Here is a 17,612-nt window from a genome sequence, read left to right on the forward strand (position 1 = left end):
CAGTTCAACCGAGTTCAGCTGAACACTGCTGAGTCACTATTTGTTCATTGGTTGTATTGCAATATTTCATTTTTTTCCACAGAATTTGTTTAGTGTTAAGGATTTATCTTAATTTTTTTCAGATAAGACATATAGAATAGAATAATTTTAATGAAATGTCCCAATTATAAGCTTAAATTTGGTTAATTTACCAGGCGGAACTGTACATCACACAGGATTAGCTCAATGACTGCTGGAAACTTGAAAAACTCACAGTTCATTCAGGGTGTTTTTTTTTTTTTTTTTAACAGTTTCTGGCTCTTAACCCTCATGTCGTCCTGCGGGTCAAAATTGACCCATTTTAAAGTGTGAAAATGTGGAAAAAAATATTTTCATAGTGAACATTTCCACATTTTCAACATTTTTGGGAAATTTTTGAACAGTTTTTGGTGGAAAAAAAGAAATGTTAAAAAAATGTTTCTTTAAAAACATTCAGAAAAAAAATCAACCAAAATCCAGCAAAATTTGCTGGATTTTGTTTGATTTTTTTCTGATATACATGTAATCTCTTTAGATATTTTTAGGATTTTTTTTGGAAGATTTTTATTCATTTTTTGAAAATATTTACAATTTTTATTTTTTTAATTGTTAAAAATTTTTATTTCTTGCCAAATTTGGGGATTTAAAAAATTAAAAAAAAAAAAACTTTTAAGGGAAACTTTAAAGGAATTATTGGAATTTTCTTCCTGAAGATTTTGCAAATTTTTATAAATTTGGGGATTTGCTGAATTATTGGATTTTTTTCAGACAGGAAACAATATTTTTTGGTGCCCGTAAATGAAGACAACAGGAGGGTTAAAACAAGTGTTTTTAAACTTGATGATGGACGTTGAGATGGATGAAATCTAGAGCTAATTTAGTTCTGTCTGTTCACAGTTTACAATCTTCAGTTTCCCCTCTGAGCACAGATTTTCGACATAAAGACTGATGCTCTGTTTTCTCATAATCGTCATGGCTGTTTAGACAAGATGTACAAGCTTAGACTTTAACTGCGCTGACATTTTTCCATTTAATACTTGAATGCCATATCGAATCATTTGATAAAACAACCACATAAAGTCAGGACTTACACCGCAGAGTCTCAGCATTCACCAAAAAAAATACATTGTCTGCTGTAGCCCGGAGCAAAGCTTTTCAACCCTTGATTAATTGAGTGTCATCTCTATTCTTTGTGTAAGGATGCAGAGCGGTTCAGCTTCTCCTCCGGGTTTGAGGAGGGCAGAGACAGATGTCCATACGACCCCGCAAAGGGATACACCGGCCTCCTCATAGGTACGTTTCACAAAACTGCCTTTAATCATCTCTATAAACCCTAGAGTACACTGGTAAGGTCAAAGCAGTACATAGAAATGGGAAGATACGATGGAAGTTTGGAAATCCTGTGTCAGATATTGCTCAGATAAATTACAAGAATAGTAAAAATATAAAGCGGGTGTCAAACATGCGGCTGGTGGGCCAAAAGCGGTCCTCCAGAGGGTCCAATCCGGCCCTCAAAGTGTAAAAATTCCAGAGAAGACATTAACTGCTGATTGTAAATGAGTAAAATTGTAAATCTAAAATCATTTCTAGACCATGACAAGTTGTTTTCATCATGTAGTAAAATAGTAGATGGTTCATTGTTCTTTTGTGTCTCGTTTTAGTAATATTTGGTCTTGTTTTTGTTATTTTTTGTCCGACTTTTGTCGTTTCATTTCTGGTTTTTGTTATTTTGTGTTTTGCTTTATTTGTTGTTTTGTGTATCGTTTGTGTCGTTTTGTGTTTTTTTTGTCTCGCTTGGGTTCTTTGTCCATTTTTTTGTTGTTTTGTTTCTCGTTTTTGTCATTTGTGGTCTCATTTGTGTAATTTTTCATCTTGTTTTTGTCATTTGTTCATTTTTTGACCCTTTGTAACTTTTTTGTCTGTTTTTGTTTTGTGTCTTTTGTCTCATTTTTTGTCTAATTTTTGTCATTTTGATTTGAAATTGAATTTTATTTTATAATGTTTTGGAAAAAAATAATTCCTTAAATGTGAATATTTTCAGAATGTATTTTTTTTGCACTAAAACAAAGGAAAAATTTGGGGTTGTGGTTATTTATAGGTTATTATGTTTTGATTTTACTGGTCAGTTGAGGTGAAATTGGGCTGAATGTGGCCCATGAACTAAGATGAGTTTGACACCCCTGATATAAAGTGGATGAGGAGTTTTAGCTAACAGCAGAGCCTAATGGAAGAGCAGTAAGTATGATACATTTAGTAAAAAGTATTAAGTAAGACTCGCAATGATACAAGCTGCACAACAATAGACTCAGGAGGAAGCTTGACATGACAAAGGGCACAGTATTGATTATATCATGCTAATGTCAGGGTCATCAACCAGTCATGCATGAAAAACAATGTGTAAAAACTTCGACTAAGACGCTCAGAATGCATTGTCAAACAAGATGCTGAGTTCAGAGCCGGGCTAGGGCCACTGTGGGGCTATAATTAGGCTCAGCAGTGCTTTGAACAAACGCTAACGTCGTCACTAAGTGTCTGTGAAGATTCATCATGCAGATCATGGTTCATCCAGGAGGGCAAAGGAAACCGGACGTGCTTTAAATGCTATAGATGCTAATGCACGCTCACAATTACGCCTAGATTTTGAAGTCTGAAATTATTGGAGCTTCAGTGGAACTTTACATGTGTTCTTGCACTCATTGGCTTAGATTTCAAGAGAAGAACAGAGGATGAATGTCAATAAAGACATGAAAGAAGCAAAGGATTGTTCATGTTTACACATTGTGCCTGAATCTTGGGTTTTTGTATCATAAATCGAGATTTTCCCAACAGAAATTGGAGAAAAGGCACAAATCAGTGCACAAAAATTGACCAAAAATCAGCAAATTAAGTTTTAAATACTCAAAATTTCCCCCTTAATGTTCAAATTTACTCCTTCTCCTTCCTGCTCTGGAGAAGGATGGATAGCTTCGTCCTGCTTGACAACCAACAAGCACATGAGGAACGGCTACAACAATCAATAACTGTTTAAACATACATGCAGGCTTGTTGTATAAAGACACTCTCTAAGAAATCTCAACTACTTTATGCGGCATCTGCAATACAGCAAATTAAGACCCAGGAGAGGTCCTCAAACATTCTCCTGATTCAACAGCTTAAGCAGACTGTGATGTTCGTCTAATTACCGTTACAAATATTCCAACGGCACGGAGTGATGGGTCACAGTTTGCCTTCTTACTCTGCAGTATTCCAACTGCTTTCATTTACATCTGATTAAACTCTGATATCTTAACGTCTTTCTCTCCTAATGCATCCTCCACCAACACATTTGTGCGACCCGTTAATCAGATGGTGAGATGTTCACGGCTTCTCAGTACGAGTTTCGCAGCTCACCAGACGTGCGGAGAAACTTCCCCTTCCCCACGCTCAGGACGGAGGAGGCTCCCACCCGGTGGCTTCTGGGTAAATATAATCCATAAATATGACAAGAATCCCCTTTTTGGAAGATCCTCTTTTTGTTGCTTTTCATCTTCCAACCACGGTCAATTTTGTTTGACCTTTTTGACAAGAATTTACAAAAAAGATTCTTTAATGTCAAAGTAAAAGCTAATTTCTACAAACTAATGTAATTTAATTAAAAATGGAAAGAAAAGGTGAATGTATAAGTACTTCGTTTAAAGTGAGTCACCTAATTCAAAGTAGGTGTAGCCAATTGGTGCTAAAAGTGACACAATTAGTGAAATGGAGATCATCTCAGTGTAGCAAATATGTCTCAAGTGATTGTAGTATAAAGACACCTGTATCTGGAAGGTCCAGATCTCCTGGATATAATCTACACAATGTCGACAAACAAAACACTCAGAACAACTCTGTGAAAAGGTTGTGGAAAGAATAAGTTGGGATGGATACACGTAAATTTCAAGGTCACTGAATGTCTCTTGGAGTACAGTTAAATCTGTCATTAAATAACAGAAGGAATATGGCACACGTGTAAATCTGCCTAAAGCAAACCGTCCTTAACCCTTTGATGCACAACATGGGTCAAAAGTGACCCATATTCAATGGGAAATGGGTATTTCTTGACCCATGTTGTGCATCAAAGGGTTAAAAACTTAGTCTGTACAAGAAAGAGTCTAGTGATGGAGGCCACGAAGACACGTATGACTCTTCTGAAGGAGGTAGAAGCTGGTATTCACTGTTCCTCACGGTGGGGGTGGTGTGTTTGTGATAATGTGTCTGGTGTCTGCCAATCATAGAGTGTCTAGTCTGGTGGCCAAAAAGCAACATTTTTTTTCTCATAACATCAAAGAAGCTTCTTCCAGTTGACTTCAGAGTCTTCTGAAGCCGAACTCTAGTCGAGATTTAATGTGACCTTTTTTCCAAAAGTGGCTTTCTCTTTGCCACTTTCCAATAAAGAGCTGCACTGTAGCTTATCGCACCTTCGCCTTCTTTCTCCATGGAGTTTCCATGTTTTCCCTGTGCATACATGGGTTTTCTCCAGGTTCTCTGGCTTCCGCCAAAAGTCCAAAAACATGCTGAGGTTAATCGGTAACTCTAAATTGTCAGTAGGTGTGACTATGAGTGTGATTGTTTGTCTCTGTGTGTAGCCCTGTGATAGACTGTTACCTGTCCAGGTGAACTGTCACCCTCAGTCAGCTGGGATAGACTCCAGCCCCCCTGCGACCCTAGTGAGGATTAATCGGTGTATAGATCATGGATGGATGGACTTTCTAATAAAGTTTTGACTGGTGAAGACAAATCAGTTGCTGTATGAACAGTTTCTTCTATCTCAGCTGCTAAAGCTTGTAACTCGTTCAGAGGAGTCATAGGTGTCTTGGTGGCCTCCCTTAGTAATTGTTTTCTTGTACAGTGACTCACTTGCATGTTTTAAGGACGGCCTGCTTCTGTTTCTTGATGATGGATTTAACTGTACTTCCACGGGATATTCAGTGACCTGGAAATGTTCTTGTGTCCGTCCACTGACTCATGCTTTTCAATAACATTTTCACACAGTTTGTAGTGTTCTTTAGTCTTCATGGTGTAGTTATGTCCAGGATTCACTAGAGAGTGGACCTTCCAGATACAGCTTCATTTCACTAACGGTGTGACTTCTAGCAACAATTGGCTGCAACTGTGCTGAATTTTCTGTTCTGTTTTACATATTTTATTGCATTAACATCACTTTGTAGAAATCTGCTTTCACTTTGACATGAAAGAGTCTTTTGTTTTGGTAAATTCTTGTCAAAAAAATCTATTTAGATTGACCATGGTTCAATACTGGGTGAATATTGTTTATATGCACTGTAGCTGCAGGTTTAATACAGTATATTTCCACTTACAGTCAACTACTGAATAGACTAAACCATTAAAAAAAATCTTGTTAGATGTTTTGTTGTTACTCCAAAAATCTCATTCACTTTGAGATTAAAAATCCAAGAAATTGCACCGCACTGCAGCTCTAACAGGCCTGTTGGCTGTGCTGATTCCATCATACTTAAAAGCTCCGTCTTTAGTTTCCAAGGCGACACTTCCTAGGCTGCTAATAGGTCTGTTTGGACATCTGTGTGTGTGTGTGTGTGTGTGTGTGTGTGTGTGTGTGTGTGTGTGTGTGTGTGTGTGTGTGTGTGTGTGTGTGTGTGTGTGTGTGTGTGTGTGTGTGTGTGTGTGTGTGTGTGTGTGTGTGTGTGTGTGTGCGCGCGCGCGTGCGTGTGTGCGCGCACAGAGGCAGATTTCGTGGGCTCAGTGCTGCTGAAGGAGAGCATCAACAGCTCTATCGGTGACGATGACAAGATTTACTTCTTCTTCACCGAGAGGAGCCAGGAGCAGATCGCCTACCCGAGCCAGACCAAGGTGTCCAGGGTTGCCCGAGTCTGCAAGGTCAGAGAGAGCAACCAACAGAATCACTAGTAGCCATAATCACATCAATGCTTTGGAAAGCTGATTCTGTAAAAACAATGGCTCTGCAAGGTCTTGGAAATAAAGGGTCGAAATCGAGGAAAGTCACAGTCATTCAAAGTGCAACAATAGTGGGATTATTTAATATGTTGCGTCAGAATGAAATAGAAATGGATTTATGGTGGACTTTTTTGTTCTTGCCTTCTCCTCTTACGGAAATTTCAGTGCTGTTGGGCATCTTAGATCACAGTTTCTACACTGAATTCTTTCTGGTGCCACTGTTGCCAGGCAGACTACCAGTCCACAAGCCTCCACCTCCAATGGCAAACCCTCTCCTTCATTTTATTGCCATGCCGCCCTCCTCCTCTTCCTCCTCCTCTTTCTTCCTCTCACCTCATTTCACTTGCGATCAGCATCCGCGGTCTAGACAGCATGCCCAGCAACCATGGCTAGACGTCTGTACATCTCTCTTTCTTCCTTCCTCTCTTTTCTTTTAGCCATGCAAAGTGGCAAGATTACCTCCACAGTGAGCTGTTGTGTTGAAGTTGTTAGTTCTAGGAGCCAATAAAGTGACTGAAAGACTCAGCTGGTACAGTGATGCAGTTGTATTCCACCTTGAGCGAGCCCGTTGAAAAGGATTTCTGTGAATGTACGAGAGAGAATGGAAATGAACATAAAACCTATTGAGCAGCCACTTTGGAATCAGGTTTTAGAATCTGAACCGTACAAAAGTTGGAGGTAACAATGTACTCTTAATATAATAACACCAAAACTCTCTTCTTATTACTTTGCAGCCCCTTTGGAGACATTTCTGGCTCCATCCATCCATCCATGCATCCATCTATGCATCCATCCATTCATTCATTCATCCATCCATCCATTCATTTAAAAACAGCTTTTTTGATATTCAGGCACAGTAACTTTCTTCAGAGGAGTCATAGGTGTCTTGGTGGCCTCCCTCACTAGTCTCTTTCTTGCACAGTGACTCACTCACATGTTTTATGGATGATCTGCTTCTATTTCTTAGTGATGGATACAATTTGAAATCAGGTTTTAAGATCTAAACAGAATGAGCTGAACCGTACAAAGCACTCTATGTGGAGGCAACAATGTAATAATGACACCAAAACTCTCCTCTTATTACTTTGCAGTCCCTTTGGAGACATTTCTGACTCCAGCCATCCATTTAAAGATGGCTTTTTGACATTCAGGCGCAGGTGTAGATTTGCAAGAAGCTTCATTATGCTCTTATTCAGGCATGGCAGGACATTATGGGAGAAAGCCTCAAAGCTTGCACGATATTCAGCACCTGAGGCGAGAGAGAGCAGTGTCGCCGCTGGATATCAGGAGTCAATCAAGGAGGGTGAACAGTAATATCAAGACAGAAAAGCTCTCTTCTTTCAGACGCTGCGTCAGGGATGGACTTTAAAATGTATTTTGCCATCCCTGCTGTAATTAATGCTTCTCCCAGTAAGTCCAGTAGAATTTCATCATTTATTAGCTGAAAAATTCTGCGCACAAGCGTTGAATGACAGGACGTCAAGTTGGGACTCTCATTTAATTCCACTTTCCTTGCATGCTGCTGGATATTCATTTATTCATCCATGAGGTTGGCATGAATAAAAATCCAAAACATCTAGTGGTGGCTTGGTTACTTTTTTTTGGTCGCAGAAAGCATTTCTAATTTCTACTTCTGTAGCCCTGAGTGCAGTGTGAGGGGAATTTGCATCAGCTTATCTGTCATGGGAGCAGGCACTTAAAACTTACTCATTCTTAGTGTTTCATGGTTTATTTAACTGATTGAACTGCTTCACTTTGTGCTGCTGCAGCCTTTATGTTCAATTTAGACTCATGTCATGCTGGAAACCTCCATATATCACAATATCACACACAACCTGAAAAAAAAATCTATTTTTTTGCCCTGGTAACATGTCCATATGCTGTTTCTATATGATGAAAGATGCGTCACGATGGAAATAAGCAGTCAATCACATGATTATCTACCTTGAAAATGCCATTTACCAATGACTAACCAATGGTTTTGGTTAGTTTTATTTTGACATCCCCTTTCCTTCTCTTTCTTCTTTACTTCCTCCCTTTGTCACTTTTCCCTCCTTTTTTGATTGCCATTATGAGTTTCTTTGTGTGTTTGTGTACTTCACGTCTGTCTTCTCGTTACCTGTCTGGTTATCCTTCTGTTCTCCATCTGATTCTGGATTTTGTGCTTTTAGTTTTGTTGAATCCTCTTTTGTCTCTCGGTTCCGCTTCCTGTTTGCCACCTGCTTTTCCCAGCAGCTTGCCATGTCTTTAGATTAAATTGGATTTGTTTTCTTTTTCTTATGCACTTAATATCCTTGAATCACCAGCTGCCTTTTGTTTGTTTCACCAAATACCCTTCCAGTAATTTTTTTAAATTAAAGTTAATTATTTCTTGGGTCTTGCTCCTGGTAACCCTGCAACACTTCTGGGTTTTTAAACCTAAGAAACCGTCTTAGGTTTGTTGTCAACTTTTGCAGGGTGGAGCTTTCCATATGGTTATTCTTCTTCAGAATGGGTTTCCAGTTTGAACATGTATGGCTGAATTACTCCAATATTGCCATTGTGTAGCGTGTAACAGTTTTGGTAGCGCAGTCTCAGAGGTGAGCTGGTGTGCTGGAGTTGCACTGATAGAGGAGGAGTGGTTGGATTGAGATATAAGGGTTATTTAGATCTAGACTTTGTAGGGGAAACAACAGTGTAGAGTTACATCTCAGCAATTTTTAAGGCCAGAGGGATTTTTTTCCTTTAGGAAACTTATAAATATATAAGTCTGATACACAGAGATTAGTTTTTAGAGGTTAAATCCATTACCAGAGAGGGGCTTTTGCACTCACTGGCCAAATAAAAATTCTGCCTCTGTGTTTTGGATGGCATTTGATTATTTCGTGCTACCGTTTGAATACACAATATCTCTTATTTTAAGCTTCATAAACCACTTCACAATGCCAATATCACATCAAAACTGGCAGCATCAACAGTTGTTCCCTGGTTTGTAATAATAGTGGGTACACAGCAAACACTAGTTTCATACCTTTTCCTTCATCTAAAGGAGCACATAATTGTTGAATCACTAAGTGCTGCACACTGTTTTCACTGCAAGAGTTCAGTTAACAAAAGGTGTTTATTCCTTTTCAGAAAAAAGGGCTTTAAACACAGAGTACAGATTGTCCTGTTTCTCCCTTTGGGTTAAGGAAATAAATCTGCAACTACACATCTTTATATTTGCCTTTTCATTAGATTAAGATAAGAGGTGAGATAAACTTTATTGATTCCTCACTGGGAAAATTTACAGCAGCTAGAAACAAATGAGGCCAAGAAGCAAAAACAAGAAATGCTAAAAGGCTAAAAATAAAGATTATGTTGCACATTTCAGTACATTAATGCGCATTTTTCTGTCACAAAAACTGATTATGCCACTGTAGGAAGTGAGATAATCCATATGTGCCGACGTTATGCCTTCTCTCTGCGTCCAAAAGAAGTCATTTCTGGAAATAAGGTCTGGACTCCTCTCTTCATCAGTGAGCTGTCAGAGTGTAATAACTCAGCCTGAACTAGGCCACAGCAGCAGCAGCAGCAGCACATGCAGATGTCAGGCCAGTCCCCAGCTCAGCCCGACACCATGCTGGTTGGAGGCAGATCCTCAGATAGCGAAGGCCCTGGCAGTCGCCTCTGGCCCGAAACCACTGAAGACTTGCCATTTTTGAGCTGCCTAACCAGCCGTCCTCTTCTGTTTCTCGCTTCCCGGCCAGACTGCGTGTACTTCCTCGCCAATCGTGACCTAATTTATCAGAGGGGACACGATGACATGAAAACAAGATCTTTTTTTTGCAGCAGAGAAGCAAAAATCTGTACCTCTGAGCCAGTTTGGTGCTCTATAGATCTCCAGCTAGATGGGGAAAAGCTACAGATTGTACAGTATCTTTGTAACTGCATGTAGGGTTGATGTCCCCACAGGCGTGTATTTATGGCACTACGCTTCAATTCTTCACTCTTGAATTTAACCCATGACTGCTCACTGACCCAGGAATCGCTCTGACGGACATAAATTGTAATCTCCCAATGCTCACTCCACTATAACAATCTGCAGTGGAAAAAATGCTCCTCTCAAAACAAGAAAAAAAAACTCATTTCAAGGAACTTTTACCTTGAAATAAGTAAAAAAAATCTGCCAATAGAACAAGTGAAAAATGTCTTGGTCAGATTTCTTGAAATAAAATATGATATTTAGAATATTGACATTTTAAAATTAGCTGTGAAAAATTATTTTAAGCTATATTTTACCAGAATTGTCAAGCTTAGGTGTCTTAAAATAAGCCAGATATGCTAAAAAAAATTGTAGTTTTTCATGCAAAAATAGATTTTTGCTTTCATGTAACCTCCTAATTTGAGATGTATTAACCCTCCTGTTGTCTTCATTTATGGGCACCAAAAAATATTGTTTCCCTGACTGAAAAAAAACCCAAAAATCAGCCAAAAAATTCCACAAATTTCTGAAAATTTGCAGAATCTTCAGGAAGAAAATTTGAATAATTCCTGAAAAGTTTACCTTAAAAGTTTGTTTTTTAAAATAATAAAATAATAAAATCCCCCAAATGTTTTCAAAAATTAGTAAAAATCTTCGAAAAAATCCTAAAAATATCTAAAGTGATTACATATATATCAATAAAACTTCTAATATTTTCTTTAAGAACATTCACAAAAAAATCAACCAAAATCCAGTGGATTTTGGTTGATTTTTTTTTGTGAATGTTCTTAAGAAACATTTTTAACATTTCTTTTTTCCACCAAAAAATGTTGAAAGATTTCCCAACAATGTTGAAAATGTGGACATCAGAAGTTTCACTGTGAAAACTTATTTTTTTCCACATTTTCAAATTTTAAAACAGCTCAATTTTGACACGCATGATGACACGAGGGTTAAACTTATTTTGAGTTTTCTTGTAAAATTCAACTCAAAACAAGATAATTTCAAGATTGTTTGACTTAACAAGATATATAAGATGCATTGTCTTAAAACAAGTCCCTCCATCTGCTGAAATGTCTCTTGTTAAGTGAATTTATCTTTAATCAAGTGGGATGAGACATTGTGACTAAAAATAAGACAAATAGACCTGATAAGACGTAGTGTTTTTTGCAGTGTGCTATCCTCTCAGTGAGAAATGTATTTAGTTGTTTTCCCAGTGGCATCCATCTTAACTCTACTTTACTAACATCTCTCTCTTTCGCTGAACTCTCTGGAGGTTTTCTCCAGCGAAAAAGAATGAACTCAAAGCAGCGGATGCATTTGTCTGCAGTCCTTTCCCTCTCTCTTTGTCTTTCTTCTCCGGCCAGAAAATTGACTTAGTATTATTGATGGGAAGTGTCGCTAATGTTTCAGATATGCACGTCTGATGTTGATTTGAGATACTCTACCTTTTTGTGTGGGAGGTCGAAGCCAGGCAGAGGGCTTTGATGAACGACAGATGTCCCCCAAAGACATAAACAAAGAAGGATGAGGCACAGTGAATCAGGCAGACAAAGAGAAAACGAGTCACAGGCTCTTTTTTTCCCCTTTCTCGTCTAAATGAGGTGTGCTAAATTACTCTTTTAGGGAGAGATTTCTCGCTGCCTTCCCTCCCACTGCTACTGAAATGCAATTAGAGCAAATGTGCTAAAGTAGGCCCGCTATGAGCTTCAACATGAGCATTTTCATGACTCCTCTTGTCATCTTTATCATCATGTGTACATTATGATTCGATGCCTCTCTTGTGGATACATTTATGTGCATCATCTCTATCACAGTGTCACTAGTAGTACGACGACAGACTTGTCAATGCTGACGTCTACATGCCCGTAAGAGTGTTTGGGGTTGCGTAACTTCAGCTCAGATGAGCAACTTTATCTAATCGTCCATCTATCCGTCCATCCATCAGCTGTCTCTTCTGTCTGCAGAACGACTGGGGAGGCCAGAGGACCTTGCAGAGGAAGTGGACCTCCTTCCTCAAGGCCAGGATGGTTTGTTCGGTCCCAGAATACGAGCTGCACCTCAATATCCTGCGTGATGTGTTCGTCCTGCAAGGAAAAGACGCCCAGAGCAGCATTTTTTATGGCGTCTTTGGACTGGAATGGTGAGAGATGATGATGATTATTGGCCTTGTTAACAGGGAGCAGCTCAGAGTGAATAATGTTAACACCAATACTGACAATACAGCATATAGCAATATATATAATATTCATCTTCCTCCTATTAGTACTACTCCTAGGACTACTACTATTAAACCTAATAATAATACCAATACCAACAATAATATTCATCCTCCTGCTATAAGTAAATAGAGACAAAGAGAAAGACCCAACAATTTCCCATTGAGCAGGCACATCACTTAGCCTGCCTGCAGCAATTAGCTTCAAAATAGACACCAGAACATTAACGAGGCCCAGTAGTGATGTTGGCTGTTGGATGGAGCTGTCAGCAAGCAAACAACTCATTAACATCACGAGCATCTGTGATTATTCTGGGATGAACGTGGCTCAGTTTCATTCAGAAGAAGAATAAACAAATTGAGTTTCGTGGCTGATTTCATTAACAGATTCCTCAACAACAACATTAGTCACTGAAGTGATTGAATTGAGCAAAAATGCCAAACTGCTTCTCCACACTTCATAGATTAGACAATTCATTGTAAAAGTAATCAACAGATGAGTCGATAATGAAAAGAAAACGTTATTTCAGGCGCTTGGTGGGTTGTTATCAAAAGAGAAGCAGTCAGAACCGATGTGACGATGTCGAAGGACGACGGCTGCTAGTGGAAACTCTGGCGGTGATGAGACTGAGTGTTTATGCTGATATGCAGAGTCATGCTGCATAAAACTGTCCCAGGGGTGTTTAGATTCTGATAGAGAGGATAGCACTGCAGCGGGACATTAATACCATCTATTTCTCTCTCGCTTTGTCCCTTTTTTTTTTACCGCCACACTTCCTTTTGTGGATATTTGATCAGTCTGTGGTCCTATCTTCCACTGCAGCAGCTTTCTTTTCCTTTTTTCTCTCTTAATATGAGTTTTCTTTGAGAAAAACATGTACACCTGTGTGAGCAGCAGTCATCGGTTTGAGTTAGACTCAAGCGTGCAGGAATGAGTAAGCCCCACAGCTATAATGATCGCCAGTTTTCAAGACAGTTTCTGGTTTCACTTGGTTCTCATTTTTCTCACTTGAATGCTTTTGAAGACTGAGGTGGGTACACAATAGGCTTAAGAATGTGACGCAGACTTTTACCCCCATTACTAATCTCACCTTTAGGGCTCCAGATGAAGGGTCACCTGGTTTGGGGCTGCCAAGGCATGCTGTCACACACAGTCTGTCTTTCACAGGTGCAATACCAAAACCACAACTGGGGCTGTTTTATTCATGACTCACAGGGAGTGGGCATTTTAGTGCCGTGAGTCCACTGTCGAAAACAAATACTTCCTTTTGGAGTTGATGATGGGAGTAGCTGCTTGAGATAAAGAGGGAAAATTACAAACCTGTGAGCGATGCCGCTCCCACGTGCCCATTCAAGACACATTCATATGATCCAAGCATAAAAAACAAAGTGTTACCACCGTGACGTCCTCAGTTTTCAGAGAACAGAGGTCGGCCCTCGGTAGTCTTGTCACCTTATCGCCTGTCAGCAGTCACTGATGATCAGTGACGTCTCTGAAATTCGATCCAGTTGGCGGTTGCTCCCCAGATAATAGCCGCTCAGTGTTTATTCAACTTTGAATCATTAATCCTGAGTGTGTCCTCTGGCTGTGTCTTTGGGGCGGGGGATTGTCTTTCAGGAAGAATATCAAAGCATCTGCTATCTGCCAGTACGCCTTCTCAGATGTACAGAAGGTTTTCGAAGGGCCCTACATGGAGGTGCAGGACTCAAAGTGGAGGGAGTATACAGGAAAAGTTCCAGAGCCAAGACCTGGATCTGTAAGTTTCATCTGTTACAGTTCCTTTAACAGTCCTTTAAAATATTGTTTCCTTGTCTGAAAAAAATCCAAAAATTCAGCAAAAAAAATCCTCAAATTTCTGAAAATTTGCAAAACCATCCTAAAAATATCTAAAGTGATTACCTATATATCAGTAAAACTTCTAATATTTTCTTTAAGAACATTCACATAAAAATCAACCAAAATCCTGTGAAATTCGCTGGATTTTGGTTGTTTTATGTGAATGTTCTTAAGAAACATTTTTAACATTTCTTTTTTTCCACCAAAAAATGTTGAAAGAATTCCCAAAAATGTTGAAAATGTGGACATCAAAAGTTTCACTGTGAAAATATTTTTTTTCTCCACATTCAAACTTTAAAACGGGTCAATTTTGACCCGTAGGACGACACGAGGGTTAAATGTATTCACCCATCCTTGGTTTTCCCCTTTTATTGCTTTTTAACATTGAATCATGGGCAAAAAAAGTTATTTTATGTGAAAGTAAAAACAGACTTCTACAAAGTAATGTCCAATAATTAAAAATATTGCATAGAAAATAATGATTGTGATTGCATTAGTATTCACCACCTTTAGTAGATGCTCCTTTGATCTCAATTACAGTACTGTGTGAATAGGTCTCAATTAGCCATGCCTTAATCGACGCTGCACTTTCACCCCATTTTTCGTTGCACAACTGCTTGAGCTCTGTCAGATTACATGAGGATCACGAATGAACAGCTACGATTTTTCAGTTGTCCTGAGGTCTGGGCTCTGAATCAGCCACTCCAGAACATTCACTCAGTTGTCTTTGTACCATTTCTGTGTGACTTTGGCTGTATGCTTTGGGTCATTGTCTTTATGATGCTGCCACCACCATGCTTCACAATGGGGAGTGTGTTGGTGATGATCTGTGTTGGTGTGTGGTATCACTAGACATAGCTAGTCTGAAGTCCAAAAGGCCCAAATTTAGTCTCATAGTGACCAAACATCAAAGTCAAAGTCAGCTTTATTGTCAATTCAATGTGTACATGACATACCAAGAATCGAAATTTCATTACTCTCTCTTCGTGCAACAGTAGACATTAAATAAAGACTTAGAAAATAAGATATTAAAGGGCAAAAAAGAACAAAGGAAGCAAAATTAAAGCCGAGCAACAACTAAGATCTAAGAAAAGCAGTGTAAGCATCTGTCTTCCGGTTGACTTTAGAGTCTCCCACATGTCTTTTAGTGAACTCTAGATGAGATTTAATAAAGCGTTGAGTGGTGAAGAACAAATAACAGTTGATTCATGTAAAGTTTCTTTCATCTCAGCTGCTAAAGCTTGTAACTCCTGTAACTCTCTCCATGACCACAGACGCTGGTAGTTCTTTTGGAACGGGCGTTTATTCATGACAATCCTTGGAGGGATTTCATCTTTACAAGCCAGGTTCATGCCAAGATCACGTCTGGCTAACGCCAGGCTAACACCAGGCTAACGTCAGGCTAACGCCATGAAAACTGCAATTGTGCATGAACAGTAGAAGTATTCTAAGAATAGAGTTCACAATAACGATCATTTTTCAGACATAAACAAAACAAATACACAAATAAACAATACCTTGTTGCACTGCCAGTCATGAAAGAGTGTCCCTAAAGTCCTTTGAAGTCCATGAAGTCACTCACATACATCCAAATCGGCTCGGGAAGCGAACCTGTCCTCCGATCATGCTGTCCCTCACTCAATCCGTGGCAGAACCAAACATGCAACTTTAGTTCCTACATGAAACATTAACCCTTTTTACTCTTTTTAACTTATTTAACTCATCAAATTACAACCTATGAAATACCATTTATTACATTAAATCATAACCATATGAAGTTATTCATTATGTGAACTCAAACCTTAAATAACAACATTTACAACTCCTTTAGAGAAGTCTTAGGTGTCTTGTGGTTGAAAAGGTACTCTGAAACTCAATAAAAAGGGAAAACTTCCAAAGGGGGTGAATACTTTTTATAGGCACTCTTAGTCTAGTTATTTCACTATCCTACATTAAATCAAACACGGCGATCATTTCTCTTCAGTGTATGACAGATCTGCACAGGTCTCAGGGCATCAACTCATCTCGAGACCTTCCAGACAATGTCCTCACCTTCGCCAGAAGACACCCACTGATGGCTAACCAGGTGCACCCAATGGGTGTGCGTCCGCTAATGTTCAAGAGGAGCGTCAACTACGTCAAGATAGCGGTGCACAAGGAGCCAGCACTAGATGGAAACATTTACACCGTTCTGTTTTTGGGAACTGGTGAGTTTCAGTCAACAGATCCCACCAAAAATGAATTAATCGACCCAAATAACAAGTATTTTCTGTGTATCTGAAGCCTGATGTACAATTTTACAACAGGAGAGAGTACACTGTGCAATATCACTTAAATGTGTACTTAAAAGTTTAGCTTTACTATATTAAAAATACAGGCTTCACAGTAAGAAATCAGTGCAACAAGAGTCAGTATCTTCACATTCCCACCTCCGTGCTTCATTGTCAGGACTTTATTTTCACTGTGGTCATCCTGACGAGGTCCATAGCAAACATGTCAAACCCTATCTGAGCCAAACAAATTTATCTTGGTGTTATCTGACCAAAGAGCAAGCTCCCAACATTCATCAGGGTTCTTTCATGTCCTTTTGCGAAGTTCAATTGTGCAGTTTCATGTTGAAGAGCCGGCAAGGATAATTTTCTTGGACGTTGTCCATAGAGGTTGTCATTATGAACTGTCCTTCACACTGACTGAGCTGTCACAGAAACTCTGATTTACTCTGATAACCCCAGTGCCAAGTCTGAAGCACTTGTCCTGTGACTGTTTTTCAAAGATAGATTGTGCAAATACCAGCTTGTCTGTGGCGTCATTTCAGAAGGACGAGCACGGAGGCACTGATTAGTGGTACTGGTACTATCACTTGTTCTGTACACCTTGATTACTACTGCAGTTGTGTTTCCACTGGCTGTTAGTTGGTCACCGATCGTCCTGCTTCCTTTCCAATCTTTATGAAGTCTCACAAGCAAATCTTTTCCATGTGGAGCCATGATGCAGACATACAGATAGGCACAGCCCATAGCTTCAACACTGAGAAACTTCTATGTTAATTATCTATGTTAATGCAGGTAGGCTGGTTGAAAATCACAGGCGTGTTTAGTTTTGTATGAGTGATCACAGATTATCTAACTTTTGTGTCAGTAATCACAGGTGGACTCACTTTTGTTGCATTTAGTTTCTACTTTTTGTTTTTTTTCACATGTAGTGTTTCTAAACTTTATGTTTTTGATTGTTCATAAGAGGAAACACGCTACTGTGACAGCTGAGAAGTAATTCAGTTACTGTTAGGTAGTTTCTTTTTCAATTTGACATTTTAGTGATATTCTTCTGTTGTGTACTACGTCTTTGCCATAGTGCTCCATCACTGTTCAACAGAGGCGACAGCCGTGCATGTGGATCTGTGATTATCTACTTTGGTACAGCAGTGCTTCGAGCAAGATGCTCACTTCTGCCTGCTCACAATTAAAGTTTATCATGTTGGCCATCGTAGCGCAGCGTGACAGGCTTGTATCATCTCTCACAGATGACGGATGGCTGCACAGAGCTGTGGACATCGATGGAGAAATGCACATTATAGAGGAGCTGCAGATGTTTGATGACCCGCAGCCAATAGAGAGCATGGTCATCTCCTCAACTCTGGTGTGTAT

General features: G+C 39.3%; 1 protein-coding gene across 1 annotated transcript in view; it reads left to right on the forward strand.

The window, feature by feature from the left end:
• The window catches only part of sema4gb (sema domain, immunoglobulin domain (Ig), transmembrane domain (TM) and short cytoplasmic domain, (semaphorin) 4Gb), a 70,709-nt gene that overhangs the window by 43,544 nt on the left and 9,553 nt on the right, over positions 1 to 17,612 (forward strand). Inside the window, exons 6-12 of the mRNA XM_023291131.3 lie at positions 1,218 to 1,311; positions 3,364 to 3,477; positions 5,738 to 5,892; positions 11,881 to 12,056; positions 13,750 to 13,888; positions 15,953 to 16,175; positions 17,489 to 17,604. Of these exons, the coding sequence (XP_023146899.2) occupies positions 1,218 to 1,311; positions 3,364 to 3,477; positions 5,738 to 5,892; positions 11,881 to 12,056; positions 13,750 to 13,888; positions 15,953 to 16,175; positions 17,489 to 17,604 (1,017 nt within the window). The remainder of the gene's footprint in view (positions 1 to 1,217; positions 1,312 to 3,363; positions 3,478 to 5,737; positions 5,893 to 11,880; positions 12,057 to 13,749; positions 13,889 to 15,952; positions 16,176 to 17,488; positions 17,605 to 17,612) is intronic.

This window comes from Amphiprion ocellaris, chromosome 18 (genome assembly GCF_022539595.1).
Source record: "Amphiprion ocellaris isolate individual 3 ecotype Okinawa chromosome 18, ASM2253959v1, whole genome shotgun sequence".
Classification (NCBI taxonomy): Eukaryota; Metazoa; Chordata; class Actinopteri; family Pomacentridae; genus Amphiprion; species Amphiprion ocellaris.